This window comes from Prunus mume, linkage group LG8, assembly GCF_029339155.1.
Source record: "Prunus mume cultivar Tortuosa linkage group LG8, ASM2933915v1, whole genome shotgun sequence".
In the NCBI taxonomy this organism is placed as follows: Eukaryota; Viridiplantae; Streptophyta; class Magnoliopsida; order Rosales; family Rosaceae; genus Prunus; species Prunus mume.
The window spans coordinates 1,395,431-1,409,581 of NC_142705.1; the positions used below are offsets into that span (position 1 = coordinate 1,395,431).

At 40.5% G+C, this 14,151-nt stretch overlaps 3 protein-coding genes across 4 annotated transcripts; 2 read left to right on the top strand and 1 right to left on the bottom strand.

The window, feature by feature from the left end:
* Positions 1-16: 16 nt before the first annotated feature.
* Positions 17-5,685, top strand: LOC103341296 (AUGMIN subunit 8-like). Of its 2 annotated transcripts, none has more exons than XM_008244802.2 (7): positions 17-342; positions 1,912-3,372; positions 3,834-3,953; positions 4,493-4,609; positions 4,691-4,780; positions 4,988-5,095; positions 5,255-5,685. In XM_008244802.2, the coding sequence occupies exons 2-7, from the start codon at positions 2,056-2,058 to the stop codon at positions 5,357-5,359; spliced, it is 1,857 nt and encodes a 618-aa protein (XP_008243024.2). In that variant the 5' UTR covers positions 17-342; positions 1,912-2,055; the 3' UTR covers positions 5,360-5,685. The 2 variants fall into 2 exon arrangements, with proteins under 2 accessions (XP_008243024.2, XP_008243022.2); XM_008244800.2 differs by lacking the exon at positions 17-342 and adding an exon at positions 1,511-1,809.
* A 242-nt stretch (positions 5,686-5,927) lies between these two features.
* MEF29 (Pentatricopeptide repeat (PPR) superfamily protein) lies at positions 5,928-8,696 on the top strand. The gene has a single exon (XM_008244799.3). The coding sequence runs from the start codon at positions 6,045-6,047 to the stop codon at positions 8,409-8,411; it is 2,367 nt and encodes a 788-aa protein (XP_008243021.2). The 5' UTR covers positions 5,928-6,044; the 3' UTR covers positions 8,412-8,696.
* A 97-nt stretch (positions 8,697-8,793) lies between these two features.
* Positions 8,794-13,851, bottom strand: IRX3 (Cellulose synthase family protein). The gene is made up of 12 exons (XM_089042391.1): positions 13,669-13,851; positions 13,115-13,579; positions 12,933-13,029; positions 12,648-12,783; positions 12,294-12,560; positions 11,649-11,994; positions 11,244-11,507; positions 10,933-11,149; positions 10,629-10,838; positions 10,342-10,538; positions 9,897-10,250; positions 8,794-9,620 (listed from the first exon to the last, which is right to left on the bottom strand). Exons 1-12 carry the CDS (start codon positions 13,741-13,743, stop codon positions 9,039-9,041), a joined length of 3,210 nt encoding a protein of 1,069 aa, XP_088898517.1. The 5' UTR covers positions 13,744-13,851; the 3' UTR covers positions 8,794-9,038.
* Between the last annotated feature and the right edge of the window lie 300 nt (positions 13,852-14,151).

The window sequence follows — 14,151 nt, forward strand, 5'->3', positions numbered from 1 at the left end:
ACTTAACTAAAAGCCTTATCAAAGTAGGTGGCGCGAAATCAACGACCTCTCACGGTACCTCCCTCCAAACAATAACCGTCTCTTCGCAATTTATTTTTTTCAAAAATTCCAAAACCCATTTTTTAAATACAAAAAACAGAAATAATATTATTTAATTATTTCCTCAAATACAGACCTTTCCCTTCTCCCTCTCCTTCTCGGTTTTTGCTTCAAACTCTGACCTCCCGCCGGAAAACTTTGAATCTCAATCACCGTCCGGCTAATTCCTCAGTTTCTGGCTACACATCTCAGCCACTACCGCGGCCTTTCGATTCGAATTCTCAAAGAGATCAACAAAATTTGGTGAGTTTCCGATTTTTCTGGGGAGTGCCAATTTAGGGTTTTGATAATTTGAGGAAGTTTTACAATTTCTTTTAATCAGAAAATTTTATGTTTTTTTTTTTTTTTTTCCATTTCAGTTTTATGAAACTTAATGCCAATTTTTTTTAATACAGAAAATAAAAAAAGAAAAGGGGAGTATTTGCTTGTTTGATAACTCTTTGATTCATTATGCTCTTTTTTTTTATTGAGGGTTATATGAGATTCATTGAACTCTCTCTCTCTCTTCTCCATGTTCAGAAAGACTGAAACTTGGGTGTTGAGAGAGAGAGATTGCATGAGCAGTGAAACACTGAACGTGTCTTCCATATCAGGGACACGACTCTGTCGACTACAGACTTACGTCATGGATCCCTCGTTGCTTCCCATTTTCTCTTCCAATTTTAAATTTTTTAAAAACATTTCTGCATTTTATCGATTTTTTAGTTTCTATAAATCTTGAAAGAATTCCCATATTTTTATCGAATTCCTACATAACGATGTGTTTGCATTACCTCTTTTCTTTTAATGCATGTTTGCTTCTAAATGTTGTCTTGTATTTAGATATTTTACACCAAAAACTCATGGGGATGGACAATGATCCTTCTTCCACGTGGACCTCCATGTCTTTTCTCATTTCCCAAAGAACATTAGCACCTGCAAGTTCAACCTTCGAATAATTGAAGATTTAAATATTGTGCATACAAACAAAATCCACAGAAGTAAAAGATTTTAGTATTATTTTTGCAAATTTATGTGTGAGACAGTGAGAGTAAGAAATGAAAAACCCATAAAACATTTTAGTAAAGTAAGTAAATGTGGCAGTTGATCCTAGGATAACTATGTGTATTTTAGATTTTTTTCCTTTTTTTTTTGGTTGGAAAAAGTTGGAGAGAGAGAGAAAGCCTGGCTTGTTTTTTTGCAAGTTTTGTGATCACTTTCATTGAATTCCCTTTCATGAAAAAGAGTTGTGAGAGAAGAAAGGAAACTGTGCATAATGGGGTTTTGTGAGAGTTGAGTTGACCCATTTCCAGCCCAACCGACCATGGCACTCCCGTGAGAGGGACCAGAGGAAAATTAAAAGGACACTTTATCCAGCACACATCCTTCCTTTCTCTTATCCTATACCCTCATCCCCACTGTCTACTCTCCCAATCTTCCCCATATTTTCTTAGGGATCACTACCCTACCCTACCAGGCTACCTTGCATTCAGTTTGTGGGTTATTCAAAACCAACCTCTAACCATAACCGTTTATGCACGCTGTGACACTTCCCGCAGTTCTCTGTGACCCCATTTGCACCAGATGTTGTTTACCCCCTTCCTAATTTCATTGCCATGGCCTGATCTGCTTCGATTGGGGCTTCTTTCCATGAAAACACAATACCCTTTTGAGATTGTTTGTTGTAATTCTCAAATTCATTCTCAGTTAGATCTGAGTCTCTGTAAAGATGTATGCTTTTCAATGTTCCTTTTTCTTTTTTATGGGTTTATTCTATGCTTTTCTTAGCCATCTCTCAGCTGCCTCTTACTTTTGGTTGTGCGTTTGTGGCAGATTTATTGCAGAGAAAGGTATCTTCTTTTCAAGCAACAGGTGGTATTCCATTGATTATTGAATGCGCGATTAAATGAAAGCCTAGGCTGTCAAGTATGTAAATTTAGCTTAGATGAAAGAATCCATCAATGTGGTCTAATTTGGATGGTGTGGATGGATGCTCGTGAATCAGAGCTAGCAGCACTAAAGAAGCCAAGACCACCGTTGGTTCCGGCCCAAAAGAATAATGCAGTCACCACTCGCCGTCCTCGTACGAGGGAAATTAGTTCCAGGTATAAGTCACCCACTCCAACTCCCTCAACACCTTCTGGTACTCGACGTTGCCCATCTCCAAACCTTACAAGAACATCGCCTCCATCAGCACAATTGGTGCCCAAGAGATCCCAATCTGTGGATAGGAAGCGTCCTTCCACACCCACTTCCCCGCCAAGTCCATCAACGCCGGTCCAGGATTCTTCTGTAGATGTGCAATTATCATCCAGAAGAACAGGGAATGGTCGGACGCCGGAGAGTTTATGGCCTTCCACTATGAGAAGTTTGAGTGTCTCCTTCCAGTCTGATACCATTTCAATTCCTGTCAGTAAGAAGGAAAAACCAGTTACTAGTGCTCTGTCCGACCGCACTCTGAGGTCATCTTCGAATGTGGCACATAGACAGGCCGAAACACCTGCTCCTCGAAAGCTTACACCAGAGAGAAAAAGGAGCCCTCTTAAAGGGAAAAATGCTGCTGATCAATCGGAGAATTCAAAACCAGTCGATGGTTTGCATTCCCGATTGATAGATCAGCATCGATGGCCAAGTAGAATAGGTGGGAAAGTATCTTCCAATTCCTTGAATAGAAGTGTGGATCTTGGTGCTAAGATTGTCAGGCTTGCTACACCGGTTCCGGGAGTCGGGTTGTCTACGCTGAGGAGATTGCCCACGTCTGATGCTTTGGGTACTAAACCTTTACAAAAATCTTCTAGTGATGCTGCCGCGTTATTATCACTTAATGAAAGTGGTAGAGCAGGACTTCGAGCAAATTTAGTTGATGATAATTCCCTGCATGTATCTGGACCTCACAAGCTTGTCTTTAGTAGCTTATCAGACAGGTTATCATTAACAACTCCTGCAGTCAGATCTCAATCTTTGCCTACTGCTGCATCGCGACCATCCTCACCTAGTAAGAGCTCAATGTTTTCATCCTCTGTTACAAGAGGCCTTAGTCCATCTCGAACAAGACCATCTACTCCTCCTTCTAGAGGAGTTAGTCCATCTAAGACAAGGTCGTCCAATAGTTGTAGTCAATCAAGCAGTTCAACTTCTGTGCTTAGTTTCGTTGTGGATTTTAAGGGGAAAAAGGGTGCAATTTACATTGAAGATGCTCATCATCTGCGCTTACTTTACAATAGATATTTACAATGGCGATTTGCTAATGCCAGGGCTGAGGCTGTACTTTATATTCAGAAAGTAACTGCAGAGGTGGGCTTTTGTTCTCTTTAAAACTAGCAAACTTTTAGGCATATGTCTCTGCCCTACTAATTTCTTTAACTATACCCTGGTATTGTTTATCATGTCCTGTGTTACTAATTTCAGTTAAATAAGTACTGATGACTTGAGAGCAGGAATGGGCGTACATACCCACGCATTTGACCACATAGTGAGGTCTTTGCAGTTCTGAACTATTATGGTTTTTTTTACATGATGCAGTTGAGGAATATCTTATTAGTTGCTCATGAGTGATAGTTAAGGTTACGAACTGAAAAATAATTATTGCATTATAGTATATTGCCCACTTTGTACAGAATACTAAATGGTTTATTAATTATATTCGATTTGTTGCATGGTCGAGGTTGTGCATACTGCATTCCCAGTGAAGAATATATCTTCTATTTTTTCACAGTACATGTCAAATTACATCAGAAATTTAATTGATGGTGCAGAGAACACTACTGAATGTATGGAACACTACGCTGAGCTTGTGGGATTCAGTAATCAGGAAAAGAATCATTGTCCAGCAGTTGAACCTTGAGCTTAAGCTGAACTCAGTATTGAATGATCAAGTAATGCCTCTTTTGCACAACAGTGATATTCGGCAATATTTTTATTGATTGCATTGGTCCATTAAGGATTTCTCCAAGTCAAAGACTAGGTTATAATGTGGACTAAAATATATGACTAAGAATTAATGCTGCCTTCAGATTATTCTGCAACGGGAAGACGTGATGCATTCTAAGATTTTTTCCATGTGAACGTTTGAAATTGTTTGAAATAGCTCTTAAGTGGCCTTGATATCAGGGAATAGATATTTTAAGCATCCATCTGTCTAATAGAAGAGGAGTTGATGATGATGGAAGCCAAAATAATTTTCATGTTGTGTTTGTAATCGTGTTCAGTCAGAAACTGATTGAAGCCAAGTACAATTGTGCTAAGCATGGAAATAATAAATCATGTTGGGCATATCTTAGTTCACGAACTTTCCTGTTAACTTGTGGTCCCATATTACATCTCTATTATTTCTGAATTCATACCTTTACTGTCCGTGATATCAATTCTTATATAATACCATTTCAATGTCCTTGCATGAACAATGATTGTTCAGATGGCCTACCTTGACGACTGGGCTGTACTTGAAAGCGATCATATTGCTGCTTTCTCAGGGGCTATGGAAGATTTGGAGGCAAGCACACTCCGTCTTCCAGTGACTGGAGGGGCAAGGGTATGTTGGTTTGTAAAAGATCATTAAATCTGATTTATGAAAGAGAGATTTTTGCATCACTATAAGTTTATGCTTTTACAGGCAGATATTGATTCTCTGAAGGTAGCTATCTGCTCAGCCGTTGATGTGATGCAGGCAATGGCATCCTCCATATGCTCTTTGCTCTCAAGGGTGAGATTCATGTTTCTATAGTTTTATGCCGATCATGTTGTCATAGCTTTCATCCCCCGACTATTTCCTGCACTGTTCATGCCATATAGAAAATGATCAATGATGTAGAGGTTGCATATCTTGTGCAAGCAAAGTTTGTGTTTTGAGGATGCTATCTTTTGAAAGGATGTACCTAATTTTGCAGAACTTTATATTTACATGATGTAGGTGGAGGGCGTGAACAGTTTGGTTTCGGAACTTGCTGTTGTAGCAGCACAGGAGAAAGTCATGCTTGACGAGTGTGAAGTGCTATTGGCTTCAGCAGCAGCTATGCAGGTAAGACAATGAGACCATGAGTTATAATGAACAAAATGTAATCAGGAAAAGTGCAAATCGATGAAATCTGATTTCTTTTCAACTGATTCGATTTCGAGTTATTTTTTTCTTTGAAGTGTTTTATTGTTTTGGTTTTTGATTACTGTTGGGTCAAAGCAGGTAGAGGAATACAGCCTCAGAACCCATCTCATACAAATGAAACAAGACTTGGGAAGCGTGAGCGGCCAATTTTGGCAACCAAGACAGCTTCTTGACCCTGACTAGTTTCTAAGGCAATTATAATATCATAAGTAAGCTTTGTCAATTCTGAAGGGTTAAAATACCTGGGCAGAGAGAGATAAATGTCTCTCCTCGGTTCTCTCTGTGAATGTAAATTGATTTTTTAGCCTTGGAATGTCATCTTGTTCCATTCAATTTTTTTCCTTCTTTCCTGAGCAAAGAGCCCTTGGCTCCGTGCTTTCCCACTGTAATTTTTTTGTATTACGCAGATGAAAAGAAAATGCAAAGGAAGCAAAGGATTTGAATTCCATGTAGAAGCAAGAGTTTCACAGGAAATGAAATAGGAAAATACTCGTAACCAGTGTTGCATCTATGTTGTCTTGGATTTGAGTTTTGCATGTTTTGGATGGAGGGGTACTTCTTAACGAATCATGTCTTTTGTTGTCGATACTTTCTCTACTTTCTCTAGTTGCAGTTGAGAGACGAAGAAGATAAAAAATAAAGCCACCTCCAAACACAACCACAATTTCTACGCTTTCACTTCACGTGTTGTTTCCCAGAAAATAAAAATGCTAATGCTTCAGCTACAATAATTTGTTAAGAAGGAGAGAAGGATTCCCGCCATTTTTGGGAAGAACTAAACCAAACAGTTAAATATAACTGCGACGAGTGCCACCTAAATAAAAAAAAATCATACTCTCCGAAAAGCAAAGCACAAAACACAAGACATATGATTTGCAGAAACATAAGCAGCTGCTATGCGCAACGTGATCGGAACTTCTTCCTTAGCCTCCTCAGCAAGGCTACCTCTCTCTCTCACCTAACCCAGACCCACGCCCAAATCATCCTCAACGGCTACCAAGACGACCTCGCCGCCGTCACCAAGCTCACTCACAAGTTCTCCGACCTCAAGGCCATACGCCACTCACGTGACCTCTTCCTCTCCATCCCAAAACCAGACCTTTTCCTCTTCAACGTCCTCATCAGAGGCTTTGCCAGCAATGCCTCACCTTTATCTTCGCTTTCTTTGTATACCCATTTGAGGAAAAACACTAGTCTCAACCCTGACAAGTTCACTTACGCATTTGCTATATCAGCCGCTTCGGGTTTCAAGGACGAAAAATATGGTCTTTTGTTGCACGCACATTCGATTATTGATGGGTTAGGATCAAATTTATATGTTGGATCCATTATTGTTGACTTTTACTTCAAGTTTTCTCGGGTTGAGTTAGCACAGAAGGTGTTTGATGGAATGCCGGAAAAGGACACGGTTTTGTGGAATACGATGATATCTGGGTTGGTGAGGAATTGTTACTATGCCGATTCAATGCGGATTTTTAGAGATATGGTGGTGGGTGGGACAGCTTTTGATTCGACGACATTGGCAACCGAGCTGCCTGCACTGGCCGAGTTGCAGGAGTTGAAAGCAGGGATGGGGATTCATTGTTTGGCTCTGAAGGTTGGCTTTCATTCAGATGTTCATGTGCTTACTGGGTTGGTTTCGTTGTATTCAAAGTGCAGGGAGCTAGAGACGGCAAGGTTGTTATTTGGGCATATTACTCAGCCGGATTTGATATGTTATAATGCCATGATTGCTGGATATACTTGCAACAATGAGACCGTATCATCAGTTACTCTTTTCAGGGAATTGCTTGCTTCTGGGGAGAAAGTCAACTCAAGCACAATTGTGGGGTTGATTCCTGTGTCTTCTCCTTTTGGTCATCTGCAACTCACTGGCTCTCTTCAAACTTTCTGTGTGAAATCTGGGATTGTTTCGCATCCTTCAGTCTCTACTGCCTTTGTGACCGTTTATTGTAGACTGAATGAAATTGAATTAGCACGGCAGCTTTTTGATGAGTCTCCAGAGAAAACTTTGGCATCTTGGAATGCCATGATCGCAGGTTATACCCAAAATGGGCTGACAGAGGCTGCAATATCTCTTTTCCGAGAAATGATGTCTGAATTCAGTCCAAACCCTGTTACAGTTACAAGTATTCTTTCTGCCTGTGCTCAGCTTGGAGCTATAAGTCTTGGGAAATGGGTCCATGGTTTGATTAAGAGCAAAAATCTAGAGTCTAACATCTATGTATTGACTGCTCTAGTTGACATGTATGCGAAGTGTGGGAGCATTGTGGAAGCTCGGAAATTATTTGACTTGATGACAGAGAAAAATGTGGTTACTTGGAATGCCATGATATCTGCTTATGGTCTCCATGGTGATGGGCATGAAGCACTGAAGCTCTTTACTGAAATGTTGCATTCTGGGATTCAACCAAGTGGGGTTACTTTTCTTTCTGTTCTGTATGCTTGCAGCCATGCTGGCTTGGTGAGAGAAGGTGAAGAAATTTTTCATTATATGGTTCATAACCATGGCTTTGAGCCCTTAGCTGAGCATTATGCCTGCATGGTTGACATCCTTGGCAGAGCTGGAAAGTTAGAGAAGGCCTTGGAGTTTATAAAAGAAATGCCGGTTGAGCCAGGTCCTGCTGTTTGGGGTGCCTTGCTTGGTGCTTGCATGATTCACAAAGAAACAGAACTGGCTCGTGTGGCTTCTGAAAGGCTATTTGAATTGGATCCGGAAAATACAGGATATTATGTCTTGCTCTCTAATATATACTCAGCTGACAGGAACTTTCCAAAGGCTGCTTCAGTACGACAGGTAGTCAAGAATAGAAATTTGGCAAAAACTCCTGGATGCACTCTTGTTGAGATTTGTGAGACCCCACATGTGTTTACGTGTGGTGATCAATCTCATCCTCGAGCAACAGAAATCTATAGGATGCTAGACAAATTAACAGGAAAAATGATGGAGGCTGGATTTCAAACTGAAACTGTCACTGTTTTGCATGATGTGGAGGAGGAAGAGAAGGAATTAATGGTGAAGGTTCATAGTGAGAAGTTGGCCATTGCTTTTGCCCTCATCGAAACTGCACCTGGGACAGAAATTAGAATCTTTAAGAATCTCCGGGTTTGTTTAGATTGCCATAATGCAACTAAATTTATATCCAAGATCACAGAAAGAGTTATTATAGTTAGGGATGCTAATAGATTCCATCATTTCAAAGACGGTGTGTGTTCTTGTGGTGACTATTGGTGACACCACAGTTTTCTACACTGGTATGCAAGCACCTAGTTCTGCAGTTTTGTACTGTTTACGTGGAAACTAAAAGGTGGACGCCCGTTTGATACTATGGGATGGCATTCCATAACAACATTAATGTTATGTTTCCCAACTGCCTTGCAGGAAATACAGGAAACACTACTGTTTCAACACTCTTCTCCTAATATACACCCGGCAAGCTCCTGTAGCAAGTCCTTTTTGCAACTGTATTCTGATTCATCTGGCTATCCAATTCAATACAAGTCTCAATGATTTTCAAGATATTACGTTATTGATAAGCTGGATGTGAAGTTTCTGCAACATAAGTACACAATACAAAATATATATATATATATATATATATCTGCAGTTTTAAATGTATAATAAACTGAGAATCAATTCAGATCCCTTGTCAGTTAGCACAAAGTATCACACCAACACTTTCCAATTCACTTACAAAACTGGGTACATTGCACTTAAGCTACACAAAAATTTGTAGTCTGCCTTTATTCATTCTTGCATCTCCTTTTTGTTGTTTAGACATCATACTCTGTAAAGACAAGAATGCAGCATATATCTTCCGGAGATGCACATTTGAAAAGGATGAAGGGGATACAAGTATTTTCAGCAATTGATTCCGCATTGCTTCGTGTCAGGTCCCTTGGTTTTTAACACAAATGGATCGATTCGGACCCAGAGTAAGGAGAAGATAGAAGCCAGGAGCACTGACCAAATGACAACAATAGTTGGCGTCCGGTTCTGCCGCCCCATGAGACCTTTAAGGAATGGATAGAGATGGATAATCACCCAAAATGAAAAGAAGAGCTTTCCAAATAGAGGTCCCCATGATTGGTACCCATTGTTTATGGCATCTGAAATCCCAGCAACTACTCCAACAAGGTTAATGACTAAGATAGTGGTTGGAGGGATTAGGAGGGTTGTCCATTTAAAGGCGTACAATTCTCCAAAATCCTCATCATCTGATGACTTGGCAGTCACAGTGAAGTTGGTGTCAATTCCAGCCAAAACCTTCAGAAGGCCTTGGATAACAGCAAAGAGGTGAGCTGACACACCACCAATCACCCAGAATTGCTCATTTCTCCACCATTCTTCGATGCTTACTCCACTCCATCGCAGCTCAAGAATGCCCGTGGCAAAGATTGAGAGGAACAGAGCTATGAAGAAGAGACTTGCGAAAGTGCTTATCTGGAGTTTCAGAAAAAGCAAACAACTTATATCAGATGAAAAAGTATATATATTTGAAAGTCGTTGTGGAAGAAACACGGGGAAAAGCTGTTAGAACTAGCGTAAGGTTTAACTTCTTTCTATGTTTTTCAGGTGATGATTACTATCTACACTCTTTCTTTGCCTGTAAATGCATGAAGAAGTGGAATTATTTCCATTTTCGTTTGTGTCTAATCATTTGTTATTTATCATCTTCTACCATCCAGTGTAATGTAAAAGATAACTAGAAATTGTTACCGATGGCATGATGAATTTATCAGTGAGCAAGCAGACGGCAGGTAGGATACAATAGGCAAGGAGAGGAAGGGAGGTGAAAGGGTAGACAGTAGTGTTGACATAAGCGAACCGCTCAAGCCACTTGAGCTTCCCTCCCTTGTAGCCATACCAGAGTGGACTGTGGCGACTGAAAAAGATTTCAATGGAACCAAGTGCCCAACGAAGCACCTGGTTGAGCCGATCTGACAAGTTAATGGGAGCTGTTCCCTTGAATGCAGGTCTCTCTGGCATACAGTAAATTGACCTCCAACCCCGGCAATGCATCTTGAAACCTGTTAGGATATCCTCTGTGATAGACCCGTAAATCCAACCCAGCTGCATTTGAAATAGTAGCAATATACTCAATAATGAATCAAGAGAATCTATTCTAACTTTACCAATAAAAAGGAATTGTTACAAACTTTACCTCTAAACCCCATTCAGTTTTGTCTTCATAACCGCAACTGATTACGTGAATGGCTTCTTTAAGCATGGCCGCAGGGCTTGAGGAAGGAGGGACACCACCTTGTTCCATCAAAGTTGAAGTCACAAAAACTGCGGACTGTCCGAATTTCTTTTCGAAATTCATTTGGGACATCAATAGCTCTTTGTCATCATCCACTCCTGCACAATATGAATACAGGTTTAGTTTTTACTCAGGCAAGGTAGCAAATTGGTTAAGAAACAAAAAATCGTTTGATTATTGATGCCCACCTTGTAGGTTTGCACCTTGTCCATTTGCAGCATGCTTGGAATACTTTGGAAGCTTCTTGCGGCGTCCAAAACATGGGCAGCAGTCACAGCTTACCATCTTTGGGCGCTTAGGACCCTTTGGAGGATTATAGCCATACAAAGCTTGCCTTCTGAACACACATCCTGTGCCCACATACACAGGACCTTGAATTCCATCAAGACCTTTCATGTCTATCATCACTGAAAACCAAAGAGAAAGAGAACATCATTTCAATTCATACTGGCACAATTTATTGAAAGAAGCAATATCTAATATGTTTCATGCTTACATCGAAGAAGACTGTATTTCTGTTGGCATAACGATCGTTCCTGTCAATACCATCAAATCTTTGAGGGAACTGGACATAGCAAACCTTCCTTCCAATTTGGGGGTCCATCAAGAAACACATGGCCTCTCTCGCAGCCTTGCTGTTGTTCACATAATGGTCACAATCCAAGTTGAGCATGAAAGGAGCATTGGTAAGCACTCCAGAGACACGAACCTGTTGTTACCAAGGATTCATGGCACAATTTTAATTGGACAACCAAACCAAACAGAAGAAAAGGAACCCTTCAATTAAAATATCATATAATTACCAGGGCATTCATGGCACCGGCCTTCTTGTGATGTTGGAAACCAGGCCTCTTTTCACGAGACACGTAGACAAGACGAGGAAGCTCGTTTCCTTCAGTATCAAGGCCTCCACTGTGACCAAGAAAGACTTGAATCATACCAGGGTGATCCTTTGTATTGTTTCCAGGCCATGGTGTCCCATCTTGCATAATCCACCCTTCTGGTGGAACCTTTGTGGCTTTGGCAACAAGCGCATTTACCCTAACCTTGAATTCTTCATATTCTCTCTGCATGCATTTGGCCATTCACCAAAAGAAAATTTATATGTCTATAACCAACTACTTAATTAATCAGCCTTCATCATGCATCTTAATCAAGTAAGCAGGTCTGTTCTAGTATTGATAATATTCTATAGCACATATACACACCTTCATAGCTCGACGCTCCTTCACAAATGTTGGCTGGACTTTGTCCTTGAGATAATCAATCTTCTCAGAGAAGTACATCTCGGGGGCTCGAGGCTCAATGGTAAATTTCTTGCAAAAAGGAACCCATTTGCGTGCAAATTCTGCAGTTTCTGACAAGGCTTCAAAGGTGAGCATGGAAGCTCCATCATCAGAGATGTAGCATGAGATCTTATCAACAGGGTAGTCCATAGACAAGATTGAAAGAACTGTATTGGCTGTATTAAGTGGAGGTTCCTTCATCGGATCCACAGTACTCACAAACACATCTACTGGGCAGAGCATATTTGGTTCGCCCTCTCTCTCATACCTGCATCCATGAATTGATTTTATAGAGGTTTAAGATACATCAGACATCATATTACTTCATCTCAAGCATTATGTCATGTCATATTATTAACTGCCAAAATGAGAGACTAAGGAGGCAGAATATCAGGCTTCAAGTCCTTGAATATTTTTTGTAAAAACAAACATTTGATAGTTGTCCTGTGTAGGCAGATGACATAGCTGAAATTATGTTTGCTTGCAGTAACATATTTTATATATTTATTAGTAAATTGAGTGTAAACCATTGCCAGCAGAGCTTATATATAATATATGTATGTATACCTGAGTGAAAGGCGATCAAGGTAGGTCTCACGATCAATGGGGTACCACTTTGGGAACTGATCAAGGATCCATGAAATCGCAAACCATATTTCACAGATGACAGAGGCTAACCAGAGGCCAAATGCATCAAAGACTGGATTCAAAAGCCTATACCGAAGGAAGAAGGCCAAAATAAAAAGGCGAGCCACAATGATCATCCGATAAGGGTTGATCTTGCTTGATGCAATTGGTACTTTCCTTGAGAGTGGCTGCCTAGCTTCATCGCTCCTGCAGGCAGTACCATATATTATATTATATTGTATGATGTTCATAAATAAATGAAATTAAGGACTTATTGTATGTATATGTACGTACATGGACATGTCTGCATCATTCAAGTCATCAGGTTGATCAGGGCCCCCCAGGTTGCCTTGATGCTGCATTTTCCAGTCATCCATTCTCTCTTTCCACCCAGCTCCCTCTTTCTTCTCAGCATCCCATCTTTCACTTCCTGTATAAATTGCAAAACGTATATGTGATGGAAGTTTGGAATTACTATTTTAGGAAGGAGTTTAATCCACAAACTAATACATCTTTCAAAAATTAACAAGATAGATAGAAAGATCGATAAAATGAGTGAATATAGTATATATATCATACCGGGCTCAGAAACTGGGTAGGGATGCACTCGCTTATGCAATGAAGAAGATGGCATCTGCTGATCTCCATGAGATAAGAATGTGAGCTCGCCGCTAACCTGAATGCATAGATCAATGAATATGTACACATGAGTTAATTTATTCACAGTATGAATATGAATTAGTGGGTTTGATTAAAAATACCGGGCGGGATCTGCCACCAGCGATTACAGATGGGAATTGGGAGTCTTGATCAGGATCGTCAGGGCCTCTGCCATAGCTCATTTTGCCATGGAGCATGGCTTCAGCCAGATGCTCATTATTAATATTGTGCTTATTATAAGTTGATGATCTGGTGTTGCCATTATTAAGTTGATCATCATCTTCTGGATGATGGTTACTATTAATGTTGAATTCATGTTCAATGTCATCCACGTCCTCTTCGTCATCATCTCCTTCGACGCGGGGGCTGCCTTTGAGACGCTTGTATCTGGTTTTGCACTGAGGGCAGTTCTGGGAGCCTTCTCTGCGCTCGTACTCATAGCAAGGCCTGCAAACTGGGAACCCACACTCATTGCACGCCACAAACAAATCTCCATCCACCGTCAACCCCACATCGTCCCCGCATATCTCACACACCTGCCCATCCAAGTTCCTCAATGGTTTGTGCTGCAGGCATCAAACATCAGAAAACATCAGAAAAACACCAAACACATACACTCATAGTTCATTAATTAATTATGTGATTTATTAATTACCTCTTCATGTCCATGAATGACGACGAGTTCATTGCGGTTGTGAGAACCGGCGACAAGTCCGGCGCTGGCTTCCATGGTGTTTGGATGAGGATGTCTAGATGGTGAGGTTTCGTTTTTATGATGAAGAAGGGGTGGGGAAGTAGTAGTACTAGTAGTAAGATAGCTAGCTAAGCTTAAAGGTTGGCATGAGATATTTGGTGCGGGCCGTCTCTCACCTCACCACCTAATATTCTCAAACAAGTTTCAAGGCCAGATGGATGTTTGTTGCAGGGTCCCCATTGCCATTGCCTTCAACCTAAGCTTCCGTCCATACCTTCAACTATACTCACCTTCTCTCCCGCCTTTTTCTTCAACCCTCACTGTCACCTTCCCTTATTTTTCATTTTATTTATTTATTTTGGGTGCTATTAAATCATTGATGTAGTAGTACCCAACAAAAACTGTTTCTCTAAAATTGGTTTTTATTTTATTATTTTTTATTAC

Coding starts and splice junctions, on each gene's coding strand:
- IRX3 (XM_089042391.1), bottom strand. CDS start 13,743: ATGGAAGCCAGCGCCGGACTTGTCGCCGGTTCTCACAACCGCAATGAA. Junction 13,580..13,668: donor TCATTCATGGACATGAAGAG/GTAATTAATAAA, acceptor TGATGCCTGCAG/CACAAACCATTGAGGAACTT. Junction 11,508..11,648: donor AGGAGCGTCGAGCTATGAAG/GTGTGTATATGT, acceptor AAATGCATGCAG/AGAGAATATGAAGAATTCAA.
- LOC103341296 (XM_008244802.2), top strand. CDS start 2,056: ATGGTGTGGATGGATGCTCGTGAATCAGAGCTAGCAGCACTAAAGAAG. Junction 3,954..4,492: donor ACTCAGTATTGAATGATCAA/GTAATGCCTCTT, acceptor ATGATTGTTCAG/ATGGCCTACCTTGACGACTG. Junction 5,096..5,254: donor CTTCAGCAGCAGCTATGCAG/GTAAGACAATGA, acceptor GGGTCAAAGCAG/GTAGAGGAATACAGCCTCAG.
- MEF29 (XM_008244799.3), top strand. CDS start 6,045: ATGATTTGCAGAAACATAAGCAGCTGCTATGCGCAACGTGATCGGAAC.